At 32.5% G+C, this 20,342-nt stretch overlaps 1 protein-coding gene across 1 annotated transcript; it reads left to right on the plus strand.

The window, feature by feature from the left end:
- The first annotated feature begins 12,875 nt into the window (after window positions 1–12,875).
- On the plus strand, window positions 12,876–15,926 carry LOC111379232 (geraniol 8-hydroxylase-like). Its single transcript, XM_023002574.1, has 3 exons — window positions 12,876–13,622; window positions 13,762–13,949; window positions 15,172–15,926. The coding sequence occupies exons 1-3, from the start codon at window positions 12,932–12,934 to the stop codon at window positions 15,775–15,777; spliced, it is 1,485 nt and encodes a 494-aa protein (XP_022858342.1). The 5' UTR covers window positions 12,876–12,931; the 3' UTR covers window positions 15,778–15,926.
- Window positions 15,927–20,342: the final 4,416 nt, after the last annotated feature.

A 20,342-nucleotide genomic window follows, 5' to 3' on the forward strand; every position in this document is an offset into this window, starting at 1 on the left:
TCCTTGCCAGATTCAACACATTCAAATACATTTAAAGCATGCGCAACAAAATCAACATTCCCGTAACCTATCTTCACTGGGTCTCTCCCTAGCAATTAAATACGATGGTACAATAGATGGTGGAAAGCAGCATTACCTATATCCTCCGAACTCAACTAAGTTGTATTCTTCAACATGGACCTTAAACCAAATAACAATGGCACTGTACCAAACTGAATATCCACAACGACACTAAACCATTACTGATTGTTCTTTGGATTCTGTACAATCTTACAAGATGTATAACTATGAACTTTTTCTATCCATCTAATACAACATGGACACCTTTGCAAATCCTTAAAACCTCACCTCCACCGAAGAACTTGCACCCTTTTGAATCAAATGTACTCAACAAGATGAGATTTTTTTTTTCAAATCTGGAACATATCGAACATGATCAAGTGTTTAAACTATCGCATCCACCAACTTAAGTTGAACTCTACCAATAATAGCTACTTGACAAGGTGCGTTGTTTTCTATAACCACGACACCTATCGAAACTGTTTCATATGTTGAAACAAATCTTGATAGAGACATATATGAATACACAACTTGTATCCAATATCTAATCCTCGTCAGGTTTGGACTCGCCATCAAAAATAGCCAACACATCCCATCACTCAAGTAGTTCTCTGCAACATCGACTTTACCTGTAGTTTCTGATTGCTTTCCCTTCTGATTTTTAACCAATTTCCTTTATTCTACAGTTTGATATAATCTCTCTTGATATGCCATTTCTTCTTACAATAAAAGAATAGATTTGATTACTAGAATTAGATTTCGACCTGTCCCTTCCACGACCACCATAAAAAAATAAGACCCTCTTCATCTCTAGCTTTAGATTCAATCAGATACTTTATCTTCTTCTTTATAAACAAAAAATCATACGCATCATCAATGGTGTGAGTATTACGACTATATAAAATCGTATCTCTAAACAATTTAAACTAAGCGGGCAACAAAGACAAGACAAAAAAATAAATAAATAAGTAGTAATAATAATAATAATAATAATAATAATAATAATAATTAAAGCCAAATATTCTTTATACTACTTTACCACTAAAGTCTCCAAACAGCCATGTGATCTTTTAACGATTCCCCTTTTATCATGTCATGAGAATACAAATATTGTTTTATGTATAATTTACTGGTTAGATTCTTAGTCAAGTACAATTGCTCAAATTTCAACCATAACGTAGATGTCATTTTCTCTTTCAAAACATCCGGAAGAATGTTATTCAAATATGAAAATGAATTTGTGAAAATGTCTTATCATTGTTACAATGTTTCTCCTTCGTCAACCAAGTTGATGGCATCTTATAAAATCTCAACAACGCATCATCCAAATACATATGTGAAGAGTACAGCTTGAGTCTCCACATGCCATAACAAGAATCTACTACTGCGATCTAAAAGCAAAATATCGTACTTCATGGTTACCATCAAGTAGGGATGTCAAAAGGGTCGAGCCGCTCGACAGCTCGACTCGTGGAAATGGGGCTAGTGGGCTGCTCGAGCTCGTAAAATCACGAGCCCGAGCACGAGTCGAGCGGCACTGCCAGGAGACGAGCCGAGCCAGCTTAGCTACCCTAAAAGGCGCCCACGAGCGGCTCGTTTGAACGAGCCACCAAAGGTAAAGTGACTTTGGTGTTTCGGCCACTGAAATAATTTCTTTTAAATTCCCCCCCCCCCTCCCTTCTACTATAAATATCCCTTCCCCCAAAGATTTTTTCCATGTCAATTGCTACTCGAAGTCTCCAACTCTCTCAACTCTCTTTTATTATATCAATTATCGAGTTTTTACTCTCTTGTGCTGAAAAATATACAATATTAATTCAATTTTTACAGTTTATTAGTTACAATTTCAATTCATCCAATTCTCAATTCTCACAATCTCATTACATTTATATTCTTCTAGTTAAGATTTTATAATAAACAATCAAACAAATGGATCAACGTTTATTTGTTGAAAGCTTGTTCGATACAGGATGTGGGCCACATCATGGCGAATCACCTTGGACACCGCAAAGTCAATTTTCAAATGAATTTGCCGGTCTAAATGACCTATCGATACCTGAAAATATTCACATTCACGGTCAGGGAAGCCACAATCCAATTGATTTGGATAATATTAACATTCCCGAAGCGAAACATGAGGATGAAGATGCTGAATTAAACATCCCAGATGTGAGGGGAAAGCGAAAGGCCAAAAAATAAGCAAAATGTTGGGATTACTTTAAGTTGATTTCAACAAAAAAAGTCGTCGATGACCTTGCAGAATTTAAAGCAGTATGTAAATACTGCTAACAAAGATTGGCATGACAAAAAGGAATTGGTACCACCCATCTCAACTGCCATTACAAAGCATATGTGGCCAGACATGGACTTCTTCCAGTTGGTCAAACACAATTACAATTTGGCAGTCTAGGCGTTGGTTTTACAACTTCGCCCCTATCCATGTGGGTGTATTCGGAGAACAATACTCGAGCCAAAATGGTGAAATTTGTTGCCGCCACTGAGTTGCCTCTAACTATTACAGACAACCAACAATTTGTCTCGTTCATGAAAGAATATCTATAACTGAGGTACGTTGGGTTAAGTCGAAATACTCTTCGTGCCGATACAATAAATTATTTCAATAATTCAAAATAACAATTAATTATGAATTTGCAGCAATATGATGGTGTTATATCTTTTACGTCTTATATATGGGAAGGGGTTAATAAAAGCATATATAGCTGCAATCGCACATTATAAAGATCAATTTTGGTGCATGCATAAGAAAATTATTACTTTTAGAATTATTGAGTTTCCTCACAATACTAATAATATATATAATACTATTATCAGTATTGTTAGAGAATATCATTACGAGACTAAAATTCGATCTTTTACTTTTGATAATGCTAATGTTAATAAGGTAGTCGTCGATAAATTGTGTAGGACACTTCAACGGGATTTTGTTGGGTATTTGTTTCATATTCGTTCTATATGTCATATCTTGAATTTAATTGTACAAGAAGTTTAAAACATATAAATGATGAACTTTAAACGATTAGGAATGCATTAGTATATATTACGATCTGTCCTAGTAGAACACTAGCATTTGAAGATTCTGTGCCGAACTAGGAGTGACGACTGCTAAAATATTTGTTAGCGACGTATGCCATAGATGAAACTCTACTTACTTGCTATTAAAGTCATGTGAAGGTTTTGAAAATTTAATAACTGACTTTTATAACAATAGACACGTTAGAAGTGATGACGATGGTATGTTAAATGAATCCGATTGGATTTTAGTTTTGAAAGTTAAACGATTTTTGACATCTTTTTATGAGACCACAAAGATTTTATCCGGCGTTTATTATCCTACAAGTTGTATGGTGCTTGAATGCCTTTATATAATTGCAAGAACATTCCATAAATATAAAAATGACCCTGCTTTTAGTGAAATTATAATTGCTATGGAATTAAAGTTTAGAAAATATTGAGAAGATCTGTCTATGTTATTTCCTTTAGCATACGCAATAGACCTCCGATATAATATTCGAGAACTAAATACGTAATTGATCAAATCAATAAAGTTTTAATACTTGATACACCTATCACCTATAAGAATTTAGAGCAAACATTATGTGGAATGTATGATTTATATGCGAAAAAAATGGGTGCGAATGTTAGTCGGGTACCCTCTGCACCTACTTCTTTTGCTGAAATTGAAGAAGATGATGCGGAAATAATGAATTTATTTCAAGGCATTAATACATTTAGATATGATGCAACTACAATGTGCTCATCTAGTGTTATGTCGTCTACATTTGCATCTCATCAAACATCGGTCGAAACTCAAAATGCGATGCCTGCCGAATTAATTGATTACTTCAATCATAATATACCAACAGAGAGAACAATTAAAAAAAAGTTCAGAAGAAATAATTGAATTCTGGCAAAAGTTTGAAAGACGTTGGCCAATTATTTTTGCAATTGATAAAAATCTGCTGACACATCCGATTAGCACTGTTGCTTCAGAGTCTGCTTTTAGTGTAAGTAAAAGGGTTTTCACCAATGTCAGGAGTCAACTGAAAGAAGATATTTTGGAAGCGCTAATGTGCTTGACGGATTAGCAGGATGCTCATTTTCGACTACAAGATAAATACGCTGAAATTGCATGTCGTTAGGTAAGTGATATTTGATTTAATTATATTAATCAAAATTTCTTTATTTTTTAATCGTTAAATTTAATTTTCTTTAAAAAATTGTACACGTTATAACAAGTTGTTCGTGTACAATTTTTAACTTTGCCTATTTAAAATTAATGTAGCAGGTCCTAAACCCTGATAAAGGAGGAGAGTTTACATTTTATCTACTTTAAAAAGAAATAAAAAAATATATTTTTTGTAAATGTATTTTAAAAAATAATTCGTTTTCATTATATAAATATTTTATACTTTATAAAAAGTATTACAATATGATATAAATAAAAAATTATTTTCGTTAAATTATTTGTATTTTTTTAGCACTTTTTATTTTTTTTTAAAAGTGTTTTCTATTATTTCATTTATTTGTAAAACTCTTGAAAAAAAAAAATTGGACGAGCCTACGAGCCCTAGCTCGGCTTGGCCCACGAGCTCGGACGAGCCACGAGCTCTTGGGCCGAGCCAAGCTCATCCAAATTCAACGAGCCGAACTCGAGCTCGGCTCGCCACGAGCGCGAGCTCGTGGCGGCTCGCGCTCGTGCGATTAAGCCAGCTCGGCCCATTGCGACTACTACCATCAAGAACAAGAACCTCGAACAAATCAAAAAACCAAAGATCTTGTACCACTTGTTAGGGGCTGAACGAGTTATACAACACAATATGAAGTATCATTCACAACAACAAGATGAACACAAATTACTTTAGTAGAAGAATTGGAGATTTTATTCTACCAACAATTGTGTTTCTCACAATTATTCTTAACTTTTATAATAAATCAACCTTTAAAAAGCCATTGCCACCACTACCATCAAGAACAAGAACCTCGAACAAATCAAAAAACCAAAAATCTGATACCACTTGTCAGGGGCTGAACGAGTTATATAACACAATATGAAGTATCAATCACAACAACAAGATGAACACAAATTACTTTAGTAGAAGAATTGGAGATTTTATTCAACCAACAATTGTGTTTCTCACAATTATTTGTAACTTTTATAATAAATCAACCTGTAAAAAAGAGCCAACTATATATAGTGGACATATAAAAATGCTAACAATATTCTTAACGATAAAAATAGTATAAAAATTGTATGAATTAAAGAAAATAATCCCAATAAAAAATGTGCGGAATAAATGAAACAATAAAAAATCCGACCAAATTTGGATCACAAACCAAATAATTAGAGATTACGAGTAGTGCAATTTCACAATTCCTACACAATTATGGATGACTTTAAACAAAAATCTGAAATTAATTTCTTTTCCTCTTATCTCTACTGCACATTTTCTTTCGTTTTTTGCTCTATTTCATTTTTGCTATATATCATCTCTCTTATCACTTTCTGCCGCCAGCTTTCTGTTTGCACCACGGGAAGCTTTTTCTCCAAAGGAGTCCAATTTCAATTAGGATTTGATTCCTCTTTTAACTGGTTTGATGCCTCGCTGCCCCCGCCACCTCTTTAAATCACATCAATTTAAATTAAATTTCTCTTTTCTATTTTCAACCATACAATCTTTATCAAAATAATATTACAGGTAAATCGAAAATTTTTCATTTTTTTATAAACACTTATTTTTCAAAAAAATACAATTCCTCCCATTATAATTCTAGGGGCCAAACAGGAGCTTATCTTACAATTGCATTCAATGCCCCATCTCTTTCAAAGCGTCCATGTCAATCATTGGATTTCTAAGGTGCGGACTTGATTTATTCTTATCTCAAGTTTTCTCCTAACATAATTCAAAACTACAGATAATTAAGTACTAAATTCATAAAAATACTAACAAAAGCTACTTTCGATGGTTTAATAAATGTAAATTTTACACTTATCATGCACTTCTAAATTTGAACATTTTTACGTCTATGAATAAACCATAATAGATACTTAATTAGACTCTGAAAAATTATAGTCAAGTCGATATAGACAATTCAATGTTTTTAAATGCAAATTAACAATGAGATAGGACTTCTTTCATTAACCATTCAATCACCTTCCAATTTTTAAAATGAGCTTTGGAAAAATGGAAATCAATCAAGGGCTCAATACTATAATAAATAAATGGTATCGTTTCTCTTACTTATAATTTGACAAATATTTGTGATCTTTAATACAAGTCAATTCAATGCTTAATATGTATTTCACTAAAATTATGCGAGAATTTGTTATAATCACTTGAGATCCATAAGATGTTGAGCGATGGATTTATTTAAATTAAATGTCACAATTATTTATCAAATAAGTACATTATTTTGGAATGTTTTTAATAAATAATTACATGAACGAAATATTATGAGCAAATTACATAAAGATGTTTACGACAAGTACAGAAACCACTCATCTATTTTCAAAAAGTTTAGGGACTTCCCCAGAAACTTACTTTCGGTGAAAGATTCCTCATGTTAGCAAAATGTAAATAATTAATTTCCATTTTACCCCTATAATATATTAAACTTTTTATTCTATTAAATTCAAATTATACTTTTTTCTTTACTTTATTTATTAAGATATATATATATATATATATATATATATTGGTTAACACCGAAAAATTCAACACACGATTGAAAAATAATTAACAAGTCAACATAAGTAATTGTTTTGGACAGTTTAATAAAGTCAATGGAAAATTCATCAAATCTTTTATATTGCTAGATTTAATGATATTTTCTCAAGTTTTTTATGCTCTTGAAATTTAAACTATATAAATAACAGAAAAGTGAAGTAATATTATTATATAATTAAATATTCAAAACAAAGCATCAAAAAGCTTAGATTTATATTTATTTATTATTGTATTAAATATTTGGAATAGAATAATTCTATTTGTATACCCAAAAGTGTACCGAATTGTTTACCCCTCTCACATGTACGTGGGACCCGGGTGAATAAAAAAAATCCCAAAATGTGGTCCTCACTCCTTATTGTGATTAGTCGGTAAGAAATTAGGTAAAAAAATTTGGTACATGTAGTAAAGTTCTTTGAAATATACTACTTTGTACATAATGCGGTGTTCATAATTGTGTTCACACCCTTATATGGAGAATGATTCATTTTGGATAAATTATATTTTATTTGAATTAGGTTTCCCTCCATGTGAAGAGAGTAGACACCGTTGTAAACACCATGATATACGTGTAGTATCACCCGTTATTGATAAACTTATGTTTGTTCTTTTCTTCAGTGAAAAGTCAAAATTCTCATAAGAAAATATGATTAAAAAATTATTTCTTACAAAACGATTAAAAATAAACTTTTAAAAATTTAAAAATTAAGAAAACAAATATAATAATCTTGGTTTCAGGGGAAGAATGAGAGACCTAGAATTGAGACACGTTTTAGCATAAGAAGATAGGAAAAATGAAAATTTCATTAAGGGATTATCACTGCCACAGAGGTCTTTGTAAATAGAAAATAAATAAATAAATAAATATTTGAAAAAAAAAAAAAAAAAGAGCATTTTCTTAAACGTGGATTTCTTCTATCAACCCCACATTTCCCTCACCCATACGGCATATTAATTGACAGAAAACGAATTTTCCATTTTAGCAATAATAGAAAGTGACTTTTCGAACAATGTATTCTTATAATAATCTTTTTTATCTTTCTTATTTTAGCGACTAACTTTTTGAGTGGACATGGATTCTTTCCTTTTTCTTCAAGGCAACCAAGATGATGATATTTTATTTAAAAAAAAAATTCAAAAAATCACAACCTAAATTATTCATAAAAGCGATATGTCTCGTAAGACTTAATATACTTGAAAAATAAATAGAATTAAACTAAATCAGCAGCTTGAAAATTCGTTATTTCCGAAAATATTGTGCTAAAGCTCCTGTCAAGGTATTTATAACAATTTTTAAATTAATTACACAATTTATTTTAATAAATTTGGTCAATTAATTGTATCTTTTAAAGAGACTATCATGGTTGAGAATTAGGTCACATTGGCTTTATTTGTCTCAGTCATCGAGTTTGTTTCTTTCTATTGATGGGTAGGGCTTGGTATTCGATGGGCAAGAGGAAAGTTAAGTCCATGGCTGATGAATGAGACTGATTTTAACTAACAAATAAATTTCATTCATTCCCTAGGGAGTTGTAGGTTTGAACTTATATAATTTAATTTTCACTTAAAAACTAAACTTATGACATAGTGACAATCAAATGCCTAAGTAACACTAGCCACCAGTATATACTTTCCATGAATATTGCTTAAAATAAAACCCTCACGGAATAAATTAAAGAAGAATGCTAGGTATATAGTATTCTTTACACTTTATTTGACAGTCCTCTCACGTTACATGGACAGACCCCGCGATTAAAATAAATGCGGATCTCACTTGTGTGAGTGGGTTGTCAAAAAAAGTCACTTGGCATTTCTATAAATCAAAAGATAATTTGTTTAGGTGTCTCATTATCTATACAACGATTTGATGAGGTAATAACATTTTTTTTGCATTTTATGTCCTACGAGACTCCCACCCAACTAATCTTTAGGATGAGCTACTGCAGGTTATCGATCAACAAAAAGCCAAACAAGCTTCCCACCACTACGTATAAAGAATGATAAACTGGTAGAGAGAGTTTCTATTGAATCTATTTGTAGAGGCACTTCAAGAAATATGGGCCAAACTTCCTTCTATTTCTAGAATCTTCAACAGGTAGAATGATCGAATTATTTGGGCAGCCATCTCTGGCGAAAAATGTAATATCTTTATTAAATTAAAATAACTCAAAACCAAATGTTAGTCAAACATGTCATGCTATATTAAAAAAAATAAAGGGAAGTAAAAACAAAAGGTCAGGCGGTGCATTGATTTTATACCAATCCATTGCCATACAAATCCATTTCAATAATGCCAAACAAATCCATTTGCCTTAACATGCAAAAACATGCGGAGAGAAATCGAGATACAGAGAGAAAATGAAAGAAAAAAAAAAAAAGAGAGAGAGAGAGAGAAAGAAGAAAGAAGAAAAAATAGAAAAATTTTGCCAAGTTGTTAGAAAATAAGGGGTGTATACTATTAAGCTTGAATTTCTCAATTTTGAAAGGTAAGTAAAAAGTTACTGATTGTCAAGTTATGTTTAATTTTATAGTTGTTAGAATTTTAAACTAAATTCAATTTTATTGAAGGAATTAAGTATGATAAACTACGAAATTGAGTAAAGTGAAAGAAAAACTAGTTTTAGTGATTAAATAGACTGTAGAAATCGCTTAAACGTGAAATAATTAAGTTTGAGTATCGCCTATTTAATTATTGAAATTATTTAAAATAATTAATTGTTTATTTAAAAATTATATCGTATTTCAGGCGACGATACTGATATCTGAACAGCTTACCAACCGGATTGATTTTATGAATATAGTACTGTGAGTGAAAAAATATAAATACTTTTAAAGTATTTATAAATTAAGTTTATTGTTAAAGTATGTGCAATTATATGCAATTATGTGTTCGAATTACATGATTATTATAGAAATATCTTTTATTATGATACATGTAGAATTTCTAAGATTGTATACGTTATATTGTGAATTGGAATATGAGATATGATTTTGAGATCGACCAGAAAAGTACCCGTGATTATATATTTCTTCTAGTTCACTGAAGGGCTTTGACCGTATTCTATACTACACTGAGGGGGTCTTGGACCGGGGATGAAGGGGTCTCGACCGTGTAAATATAGTTCACCGAGGAGCCTTTGCCGTGTTCTAGAATTGATTGTGAGATGTCTTTGAGATCGTCTTTCGTTCACGGAGGGGCCAAAGGCCTGTGGCGAAAGTTCTTAGCCCGAGGGGCGGATTACATATTTTAGTCAGAGGGTACATTTTTGGTGAATTTTTCAGTATGTTTGATGTGATAAAATTATAATGTCGTTATCAGCTGATATTAATATCATGATTTTGAAATGATATTTTACGACCTTATATGAATATTTCTCTTTTGGTTTTAATTACATGATGTTATCTTGTGAATTATTAAATGATATGAACTTGATTTTCAATAGAAATGTAAAATTGAAAAAATATAATTATTTTCGAACTTCTCCACTCACTGAGTATCAACTCATATATTTTCCCACGATTTTTCCTGCGGGTAACAATTGATTTTTTTTAGCTGAAAAAACCTAATGATTTTGGAATAATAGCCACACGACATGTTGAACATTATAACTCATATTGATAAAGTACGAAGTAAATATTTTGGGCCCATTGCATTATGTTTTACATAAGCATTTAATTTTGTTGCATTTTTTTGAAATAACTAATAGTTAGTTTTGGTGATAGATTTGACATCTAGTCAGCATCTATCATCGGCGCACGTCACGTTTGGAGTCCACTAAGGTAATTCGGGACGGGTCGTGTTAGAAAAGTTTCCCACAAAAAAAGGGGAAAAATATATATCTGGAAGTCATTAGGCACGTCTTATTTTGGTTCAAAGGTTGATTCTTTCGTCGTTCAATTTCTAGAATCTTCAGCAGATAGAATGATCGAATTATTTGGGTAGCCACCTCTTGTTGGAAGTTCTCGATCAAGAAAAAATTAAAAAGATAAAAACTACCCGGAAGTCATTGGGCACGATTTATTTGGTTCGAAGGTGAATTCTTTTGTCATTTGATTTTGACCGTGGCAAGATTATTGAAGCACCTTTTTCCCAGTTATTTTGTTAAAAAATGGAATAAGAGGCTGAACAAAAATACCAAGGCCAAAGTCATCAACCACCGAAGGAGGCTTTTCGAATTACACCAACACTAAGCCCCTGTTTTGTTTAGTGAAAAAATAACTTTTAGCAGATTTTAATAAAATTTAATAAAATGTGAGGTTGAGAAGTTGATAAAAATTATGAATATATAGTGAAAAATTAATTTGAAGAAAAATGACGGTCAAATATGAGTAGCCCATGTTTGGCCCTCATTATATGAAAAAATTAATGAGTGGAATAGTATTTTTTTGAGAAATGAGTGTTTGAAAAAGAAGGAAAAGTTTTCGATTTACGTATAATATTATTTTATGTAAGATTGTGTGGTTAAAAATAGGAGAGATAAAAATGAAACGTAATGAAATGAAAATTAATGGGAATCAAACGGGTCTAAATTTCACATCGACCATTTGTGTTATTTCTCTCTCCTTTCTTGCAATGCATTCACGATTATCAATGACCAAACTTTGAAATTAGCCAATTAGGCTTGAAGACAAGAAAGATCAATTAATTTGAACGACTTTGTTAATAAAACTAGATCATACCTAATGGCTAAATCCCAACTCAAATATAGTACGTCTAATATATTTCCTTAGTCCAAAAGATAAAAGTAGTTTATATTACTATATTGGATTTTTTTTAAGGAAAAAATTACAGAATTCATACAATATTTTAAAATTAAAAAATCATGTTCGTCTGTATTTTATTTTTTTCCCATCTTTTAATGATGTTTCAACACCCACGCTTGTGAAAAATTTTCTAAACAAAAACCCGATACTTATAGCATAACTCTACTATATTATGCCCGTGTTTGATTTTCACTAAAAAATCGAATTTAAAAATTCAAGTGAAAATTAGTAATTAATTTTAACTATATATTTCATGGGTAGTAAGATTTTTTAATCACAAATTTCCTCATTTTTTTTAATCAAAATGTGCCAAAAAAACTAATTCAGATATATTTTAACTTAGTCCCATTTTGGCATTAATTAAAATTCAAAATTTAATTTAAGTCAAAGTTAACAATGAATTTTAACAACGTTTTTATGTGTCTCACAACTTTTCAATTACACATTTCACCAACTTTTATTAAAATCTACTAAAAATTTAATTGTCATCTTCATCAAACAGTGACTTACCCCCCGTTTGGTAGCTATTTTTTTCAAAATGCATTTTTCTCTCTTTTCTTTTCAATCACACATTCTTTATTAAAATAATATTACACGTAAATTAAAAACTTTTCCTTATTTCTCAACCACACATTTCACATCAATTTACTATTCTAAAATGTATTTTTACATAAAAATGTCTACCAAACACCCCATTAATTTATTTTATTCTCAATCAACGTCAGCAATGGGTTTGCATTCGATTTTACTATTTTATTACCAATATATTCATGACATGTACCAATTTTTTATTTAAAAAAAGAAAAGAAAAAGTGATCGGTGCATATTATTTTGTCACCTTCACAATAAAAAACAAATCAATCAATCCTCACAAATATCATTTTTCCAAATACAGAAACAATCAAAGGGAAATTTGCCATAAATCGTCCACCAACTTTTATATGTACAAAAATCAGTCTCAATTCTTTTTCCTTTTCTTTCGACTACTCACTCCACAACATAAGGTTTTAATGCAAAAATTTTAAATAATGCAAAAATTGTCATCTAAATCTCGAACATCTGATTTATAGTCGTTGATTAAAATTGTTGGAAAGTAGTATTTCGGACAAAACTTTTGGTCAAGGAGTGGACTGTCTAGAAAAGAAAGAATAAATACTAATTTCACATATAGCCTAATAAGTTGGGGATGATTTGTGCAAATTTACCGAAACACTGTTGTTCATAAGATATCTGATAATATTTCCTTAATTTATTAACCGCTCGCGCTACTCGTGGACAGCAATTCCAGTACAAATATTAAACGAGCTCGAGCAATTCCCAATCTCTATACGATTAGTGTGTGTACTGTGTGAAAAAACATCATGGATTTCCTCACAATTGTCTTAGGATTATTATTTGCACTCACCTTAATCCAAGCCTTCCGCTCAATATCCACCAGAGGCAAGAACCTACCACCAGGGCCGACGCCGTTGCCGATAATCGGAAACCTCCACTTGCTCGGTGATCAACCCCACAAGTCTCTTGCTAAACTGGCCAAAACTTATGGGCCAATCATGTGCCTCCGTTTTGGCAGTATAAATACGGTGGTGATCACCTCCTCCGCCATGGCGAAGGAGGTTCTGCAAAAACAGGACCTTGCATTTTCGAGTAGGCATATACCTAATGCCATCCATGCACACAACCAGTTCAAGTATTCCGTGGTGTGGCTGCCGGTGGCATCGACGTGGCGCAGCCTCAGGAAAATATTGAACTCTAATATGTTTTCCGGCAACCGGTTGGACGCGAACCAGCATTTGAGAGTCAGGAAGGTGCAAGAACTCATTACTTATTGCCGGAAAAATAGTCAGGCCGGGGAGGCAGTGGATATAGGCCGGGCTGCATTCAGAACTTCACTGAATTTGTTGTCTAATACGATTTTCTCTAAGGATTTAACGGACCCTTTTTCAGATTCGGCCAAAGAATTCAAGGACCTGGTTTGGAATGTAATGGTGGAGGCTGGGAAGCCTAATCTTGTGGATTTCTTCCCTGTTCTTGAAAAGTTAGACCCTCTAGGTATTACTAATTATCTTGTCTACAAGCTCATATATATTTTTTATTTAAATATTGTATTTAACACGTCATCACTTGTATATGTGTTCAATTTTCCATAAATAAACAGGTCTATCTAACAACTTAATGTTGTTTTGAACAGGTATACGGCGCCGCATGACTATTCATTTTGGCAAGATCATAGAGCTTTTCGGTGGCTTGATTAATGAAAGGTTGAAGAGAAGGATGTCCGATAATAGCAAAAACAGTGATGTGTTAGATGTCCTCCTTGACACCAGCCAAGAAAATCCAGAAGAAATCGATAGGGTTCATATCGAACGCTTGTGTTTGGTATGTGTTTCTTCTTTCCACCGTCTTAACACACACCTATCCAGGACCCCACTAGGGTCAGAGCTAAGGGACCAAAAAAATTTGAAAAAAAATAAAAAATAAAGCTAGTGAGTTGGTACATAGAAATTTTCTTTTAGGTTAAAAGGATAACAATATTAAAAAAAGAGAAATCCTTGATATCTTAATTATAGTGATATCTAATTATGTTCAATATTGCGTGGTAATTATTCTTAAATGGTACCTAGAATATTATATATAGTCCTTATTTGGTGGAATTTTTTTGATAATAAATTCTTTTTGAGAATGAGATAAAAAAAGGAAAATTTACGGATCTACGTTTATATTTTGCAAAAATGATGCATAGTTGAAAATGCGTTTTGAAAAATAAAGACTTAACAAGACGATTATAAGATGTTCTTGGTTTTTCTCCCTTAACCACTCTGCGGGCCTACACTAATGCCACACCACACAAGTACAAACAACATCTATGAGAACAAAAAGTTATAACTTTCCCCTATGCTAGAACTGTATCATACCCTTGTCTGGTTTTAAATAAAAATAAGATTTTTATTAGATTATAGTTAAAGTTGATGGAACGTGTATTTGAAAATTTTTGAATTTTATACAATGCGTGGTTAAAATTAAGGAAAATTCTATTTGTACATAATTATTGCACATAATAATGTCCATAATATGATATGTCAATCATCCGATTGTTGATGTGCAAGTGTGAAATTTGAATTAAAGGTTGGATCTAGTGCGACGTGTAATTATGTACACCATTATGTAGACTATTATGTACATGTAGCACTTCCCTAAAATTAATTGTTAACTTTGACTTAACTTTTAATTAATTTTTTTATCTAAACCAAATAGGACCTTATTTAACTCATGTTTGATGTTTATTATTTTGCAAAAAAAAAAAAAAAATGATGTTTTGAATAGTATTTTTTGAAGAATATATGATTAAAAAGTATGAAAATTTGTTAAGTTTATGTGCCCAGTATTTTATTATGTTAATGTGGTTGAAAATAAGTATGAGAATTAAAAAATTTTGTTTTAAAGGGAGATAAATCTGGACTTAAAATGTTATGTCTTTAGTAGTTTTTGTTTTAAAGGGAGATAAATCTGGACTTAAAATGTTATGTCTTTAGTAGATACCTTGATAACGTATATTTATTTTTTTTCGTAAAAATCTAACACGTGCACAATTTTATTATAGGACCTATTCGTTGCGGGAACTGATACAACTTCGAGCACACTAGAATGGGCAATGGCAGAGACACTCAAGAATCCAGCAACAATGAAGAAAGCCAAAGCCGAGCTTGAGGAAGTGATTGGAAAAGGAAAAGTTTTAGAAGAAGCCGATGTTTCTCGGCTTCCATATCTCCGGTGCATGGTGAAAGAGGCCCTGAGGATACACCCGCCGGTTCCATTCTTGATTCCACGCAGAGTCGAACAAGACGTGGAGGTCTCCGGCTACACCGTGCCGAAGAACTCGCAAGTGTTGGTGAATGCATGGGCTATTGGACGGGATCCAACTCTGTGGGAGAATCCATTGGAGTTTAAGCCAGAGAGGTTCATGGAATCTGAACTGGATATTAGGGGAAGAGATTTTGAACTGATTCCATTTGGCGCTGGAAGAAGAATTTGCCCTGGATTGCCTTTGGCTATTAGAATGGTGCCTGTAATGTTGGGTTCACTTGTGAATTCGTTTGATTGGAAACTTGAAGGAGGCATTTCACCCAAGGATTTGGATATGGAGGAGAAGTTTGGAATCACTTTGCAAAAGGCTAATCCTCTCAGAGCTGTCCCTACTCCATTGTAAAACCGTACACTGATCGACTGATAATATCTAAACTCAATAATTATGGTATCAAAATAAAAACTGTTATCATTTCAGCGTATAATGTGTGTTTATGTACGCAATTTTATTTTTTATATGACAACATAATGAAGAATAATTTCTGTATGGAAGGAATGGTTCCGTTCTAAGCTTAAATATCGTCAATTTCTGCAGCCCTTTGCCTTCTGATCATGCCATGCCAGACATGTACTTGTTGCCATTGGAATTAGGTCGGCTCCTTAGTTTTCTGGCACGAGTTCCTATTTTGTTCAGTTAAAAAGTTGGATTAAAATCTTTGCCGAAATTAATAATTAATTTTAAGTGTAATTAGCACAAAACGTCTTTACCTTTCATAATTTTTGTGAAAAACGTCCCTACCTTTAATAATTTTTTGTGGAAAACGTTCCTACCTTTCGCTTTTTGGCGTATTTTGTCCTTACCTTTACCTTTTCTTATACAAAACATCATTTTCATCATTTTTCTCAATAAAAAGCTATTAAATGACTAATATACCATTCTATTTAAATAAAAAAATAAAGAACTAAATGCAATCGTAGTTCCAAATAAAAAAATAAAAAAATTCTCCACCTCCACCTCCTCTTTTGAACTTTTTTAAAAATTGGAACTATGATTGCAATTAGTTCTTTATTTTCTTTTTTATTTAAATAGAATGGTATATTAATCATTTTATAACTTTTTATTGAGAAAAATGATAAAAATGATATTTTCCACAAGAAAAGGTAAATGTATGGATGAAATGCACCAAAAAACGAAAGGTAGGAACGTTTTCCATAAAAATCATGAAAGATAGGGACGTTTTGTATTAATTATCCTAATTTTAATCATACGATTCATTAACTCTCATTAAAATCTACTAAAAATTTATTTATTTTATCTAAACCAAAAAGGGGCCAAGGTTTCATGGATTACTAGCCGCCTCCACCTAATATATGTTTAGTCTTTGTTTGGTTTAGATTATAACCTGAAAAGAAAAAAAAAAAAAAAAAAAAAGTCCAAGTTGACAAATAATTTTAACCACATATTTTTATTGAACTCACAACTTTTCAACCATAGTAAACCAAATAGGGAATAACATCTATGATTGCAGTGACTAATACTTCAAGATTATGTTGATTGTTCTTCTAGGAAGTCATTTTTCTTCTATCCACCCTTAATTCATTAATTATCATGTCATCAAATTCGACATATTCATAACCAACCTTGCAAGTAGTCCAAACAAATCTATTCCCCTAGCTAATTATGAAGACATTCACTACATCCATAGCTGTACACAGCTAGTGGCGGATCCTATTAGACCAAAAATCGATCCAAAACATGCAGAAACAAATTGGATCGAAAAATCAAAATATTGCACGGATCGAGTTCATACCTCTGGCCATTGATGTTGTTCCAGAAGCTTTCCTTTTGTTCCAGGTAATGGAACTTCTAAATTATCAATACACTAAATTGATAGTGTATCTTGTATTTTCGATGGTGAAGCTTAGAGACCCAACCCATCTATATATATAGCCAAAATTCCCATCAAGTTATGGCTTAAGTTACCAATTTTTCAATCAATAGTGGAATTAAGACTTCTATAAATGTTGAAACTAAAAATTCCATGAATGTTGGACCATCAACTGACTGTTGAAGAGATGGAAAGAAAGAAACGGATATGTTAAAGAGTCAACACCTGACGAGGTGGCACGACCTCCTGTTCTGGCTTTATCGAAATTTATGAGTTGGAAGTGAGGTATGACAGTTGCCATCGTTGCAGGCAGCAGAAGACCTAAAGATAGGAAGCTTGAAGACAAGCAGCAATCGCCATTGTTGGGACAAAAGTTTTTTTGCTTTGGACTTTTTAAAAAATAATAATAAAAAAAATATAAAAATAGGCCCATTAATAATATCCATAGCACATAGGTTATACGCCATTCAAAACTTGAGCAAAACTGATTGCTAGCACACTGTTAGCAAAATTGATTGCTAGCCCTATTGTGTGTGTAGCCCAATGCCGAGTGACTAAGTTGGAAAGGTAACTTGCTTGCTGTCGTCCAACGGCCGACTCGACCTCCGCCTCCCACTAGCCTGTCGCCGTTCTCTCTATGTGTGGGAGCCCTTTTTCTTCTTTTTGTTTTTGTTTCAAATTTATATGGATATGTCATACGTGAATAATGCATGTATATGCTCTGTTTCTTTTTCTCTCTTTATCTTGTGAAAAAAAAAAAGGTTAAACCCCAACCTTGAGGGCCTCCAACGCCCCACCCCTGAAGTATCGTGAGAGAGGTAAATCACGGGATGTGCCACAATAGGTCAGAGAACAAGAGCTTGCTCATACACTAGTGTCCACAAAGAGTCTAATTTCATATCTCAGGAATCGAACCCTCACTTTATCTTGTGTACTGTATATCAAGAGGAGTATAAAGGGGTGTGAAAATTATTATATTTAATTATTGCTAACTATTTAACTATTTTATTTTTCAAAGATGCTAAAATAAAAAATAAATTCAATAATTAAAGGGGAACTGGGAAGCTTTCTTAGCGTTAAATTAAGATCCCTTAATCAAATTTTAGGTAAAACGTTGTCTTAAAATAGATATGTGCTTAGGTAACAAAGTGAAAGGGAAAGGGAAAGGGAAAGGCGTGAAATTATAATGGGAGAATTTGTGTGTTGTGGACTGCGTATGACATTTGTGGACTATCGACTGTGAATGCGATTTGTGATAAATAGTAAATTGGGGAACTTGTGATTTGTAATAAATTAGTATTGGAAATTGGAAATTAAAACTTGATAGTAGTTTAAAATTAAGTTTAGTTTATGTTTAATTTTCATACAGAAATGAAAGTCTCAACTTAAATATATTTTCATATGTATATGATTTTTATATTTTAGTCATTTACATATACATTGAAGAATTTTAAATATTATTTGATTCAATATTAATAAACGACCTCGTTATTACGATCGTTGATTTCCGACGATCAATGGTAACGATCATCGATCGTCCTGACCAACAATCCTTGATCTGTCATTGCACACAGCCAACACATTATTTCACATTCATGGGTGGGGTGGGAGTCGTGGGACACTTCAAATTCAAACACATCATAAAATAGGATTATGAGATATCACACAGTCATGTGTTTTTGTGACTTTATTAGTAAAACCATAGTTCAACAACAAAATCGCAAACCCAAAAAGGGGGGGGCGGGGGGGGGGGGGCGGGTACAAAATCGCAAACCCAAAAAGGGGGGGGCGGGGGGGGGGGGGGCAGGGGTGCGAAAATAACAAAAATGCCCCAACAAATATATTATGACCCGCTTCATTTCAGATAAGAATTTTTCTTCTTCGTTTTTTTTTTTTTATTTTTATACTTAGAAAAATAAAATACCAAACTTATGATGGAGTTACTTGTACACTTTTCGCATAGAGTAGACAACTTCATATTCTAAAATGGTACACGACGTACAAATAATTGCATCAAGATTGGGATTAGAAAAATATTCATTATATTTCCTTCAATTGTGAAATATTTGACAAGGAAATCAGAGATCACATATTTGTAGGGGTGGATCTAGGAAAGTTTTTCAATGCGGGCAAAAGTTTCTCGGATTCAGCATGCACTCGTAAGTTAAGTTCTTGCCCAAGCCCACTTAAACGACATAGTGCAACCCTACCATGGACACTTGAGGGGCCTATCATCATCATGAATGTGATGGTGTTGTACTGAATATTTGTGGGAGTTGAATTTCTACCTACATGCATCAACTGGTCACTGATTGTGTTTGTGAAGGAGAAGCTCTGTTTTCGTCTTGAAACTCATTCAACAGACTTCTAATTCACAATTGTGAGGTCTGGTTTCATGCTCTTTCTTATCCCTGTGAGGGAGACAATCAACAGAAGCATTCCTCGCCTTCTTAACAATTCACCACTTTTTCTTTTTCTTCTTCTTCTTCTTCCTCCCTTTTATTTTTTTTTTATTTTTTTAATAACACTTGGGCTGTGATGGCCCATACACTACAACAAAATTTTGATTTCGCAACATGACATTTTTGCGACGTACAAAATGTTGTCACAGCAAGTGATTTAGTGTGACACATTTTTAAAGTTTGTCGCAAAGGTTGTGTGGAATAAAAAAAGAAAAAGTCCCAAACAAATATAAGGTGACATAAAAAGTTGTTGTAAAATGTTAAATTGCGCGACAAACATTAAAGATTGTCGCAAAAAATGATGGAAGCATGGTGCCAAAATATTTTTTGGCTGCAAATTTATGACGACGAACTTTTTTTTTTCAACAAAATATTTGTGATGCATTAGGATCTACCTTTGTGACAGTAAAATATTTGTTGCAAAAAGTTTTATTTTTCAATTTTCATTTTTCCACCATTTGCATCATTTTCCCGACCAAATATATGTATCTACACATTATACAAAACAGACTCATTAGCCCAATCTCATATTAAAAACTGTTGACCTCTAAAAATGGCTCTTCCACGTGGTCAACTTGTAGCTACTCCACGTATTCCTCCCTACGAAATGAACAAAC

Source organism: Olea europaea, unplaced genomic scaffold, assembly GCF_002742605.1.
Source record: "Olea europaea var. sylvestris unplaced genomic scaffold, O_europaea_v1 scaffold1955, whole genome shotgun sequence".
Lineage (NCBI taxonomy): Eukaryota > Viridiplantae > Streptophyta > Magnoliopsida > Lamiales > Oleaceae > Olea > Olea europaea.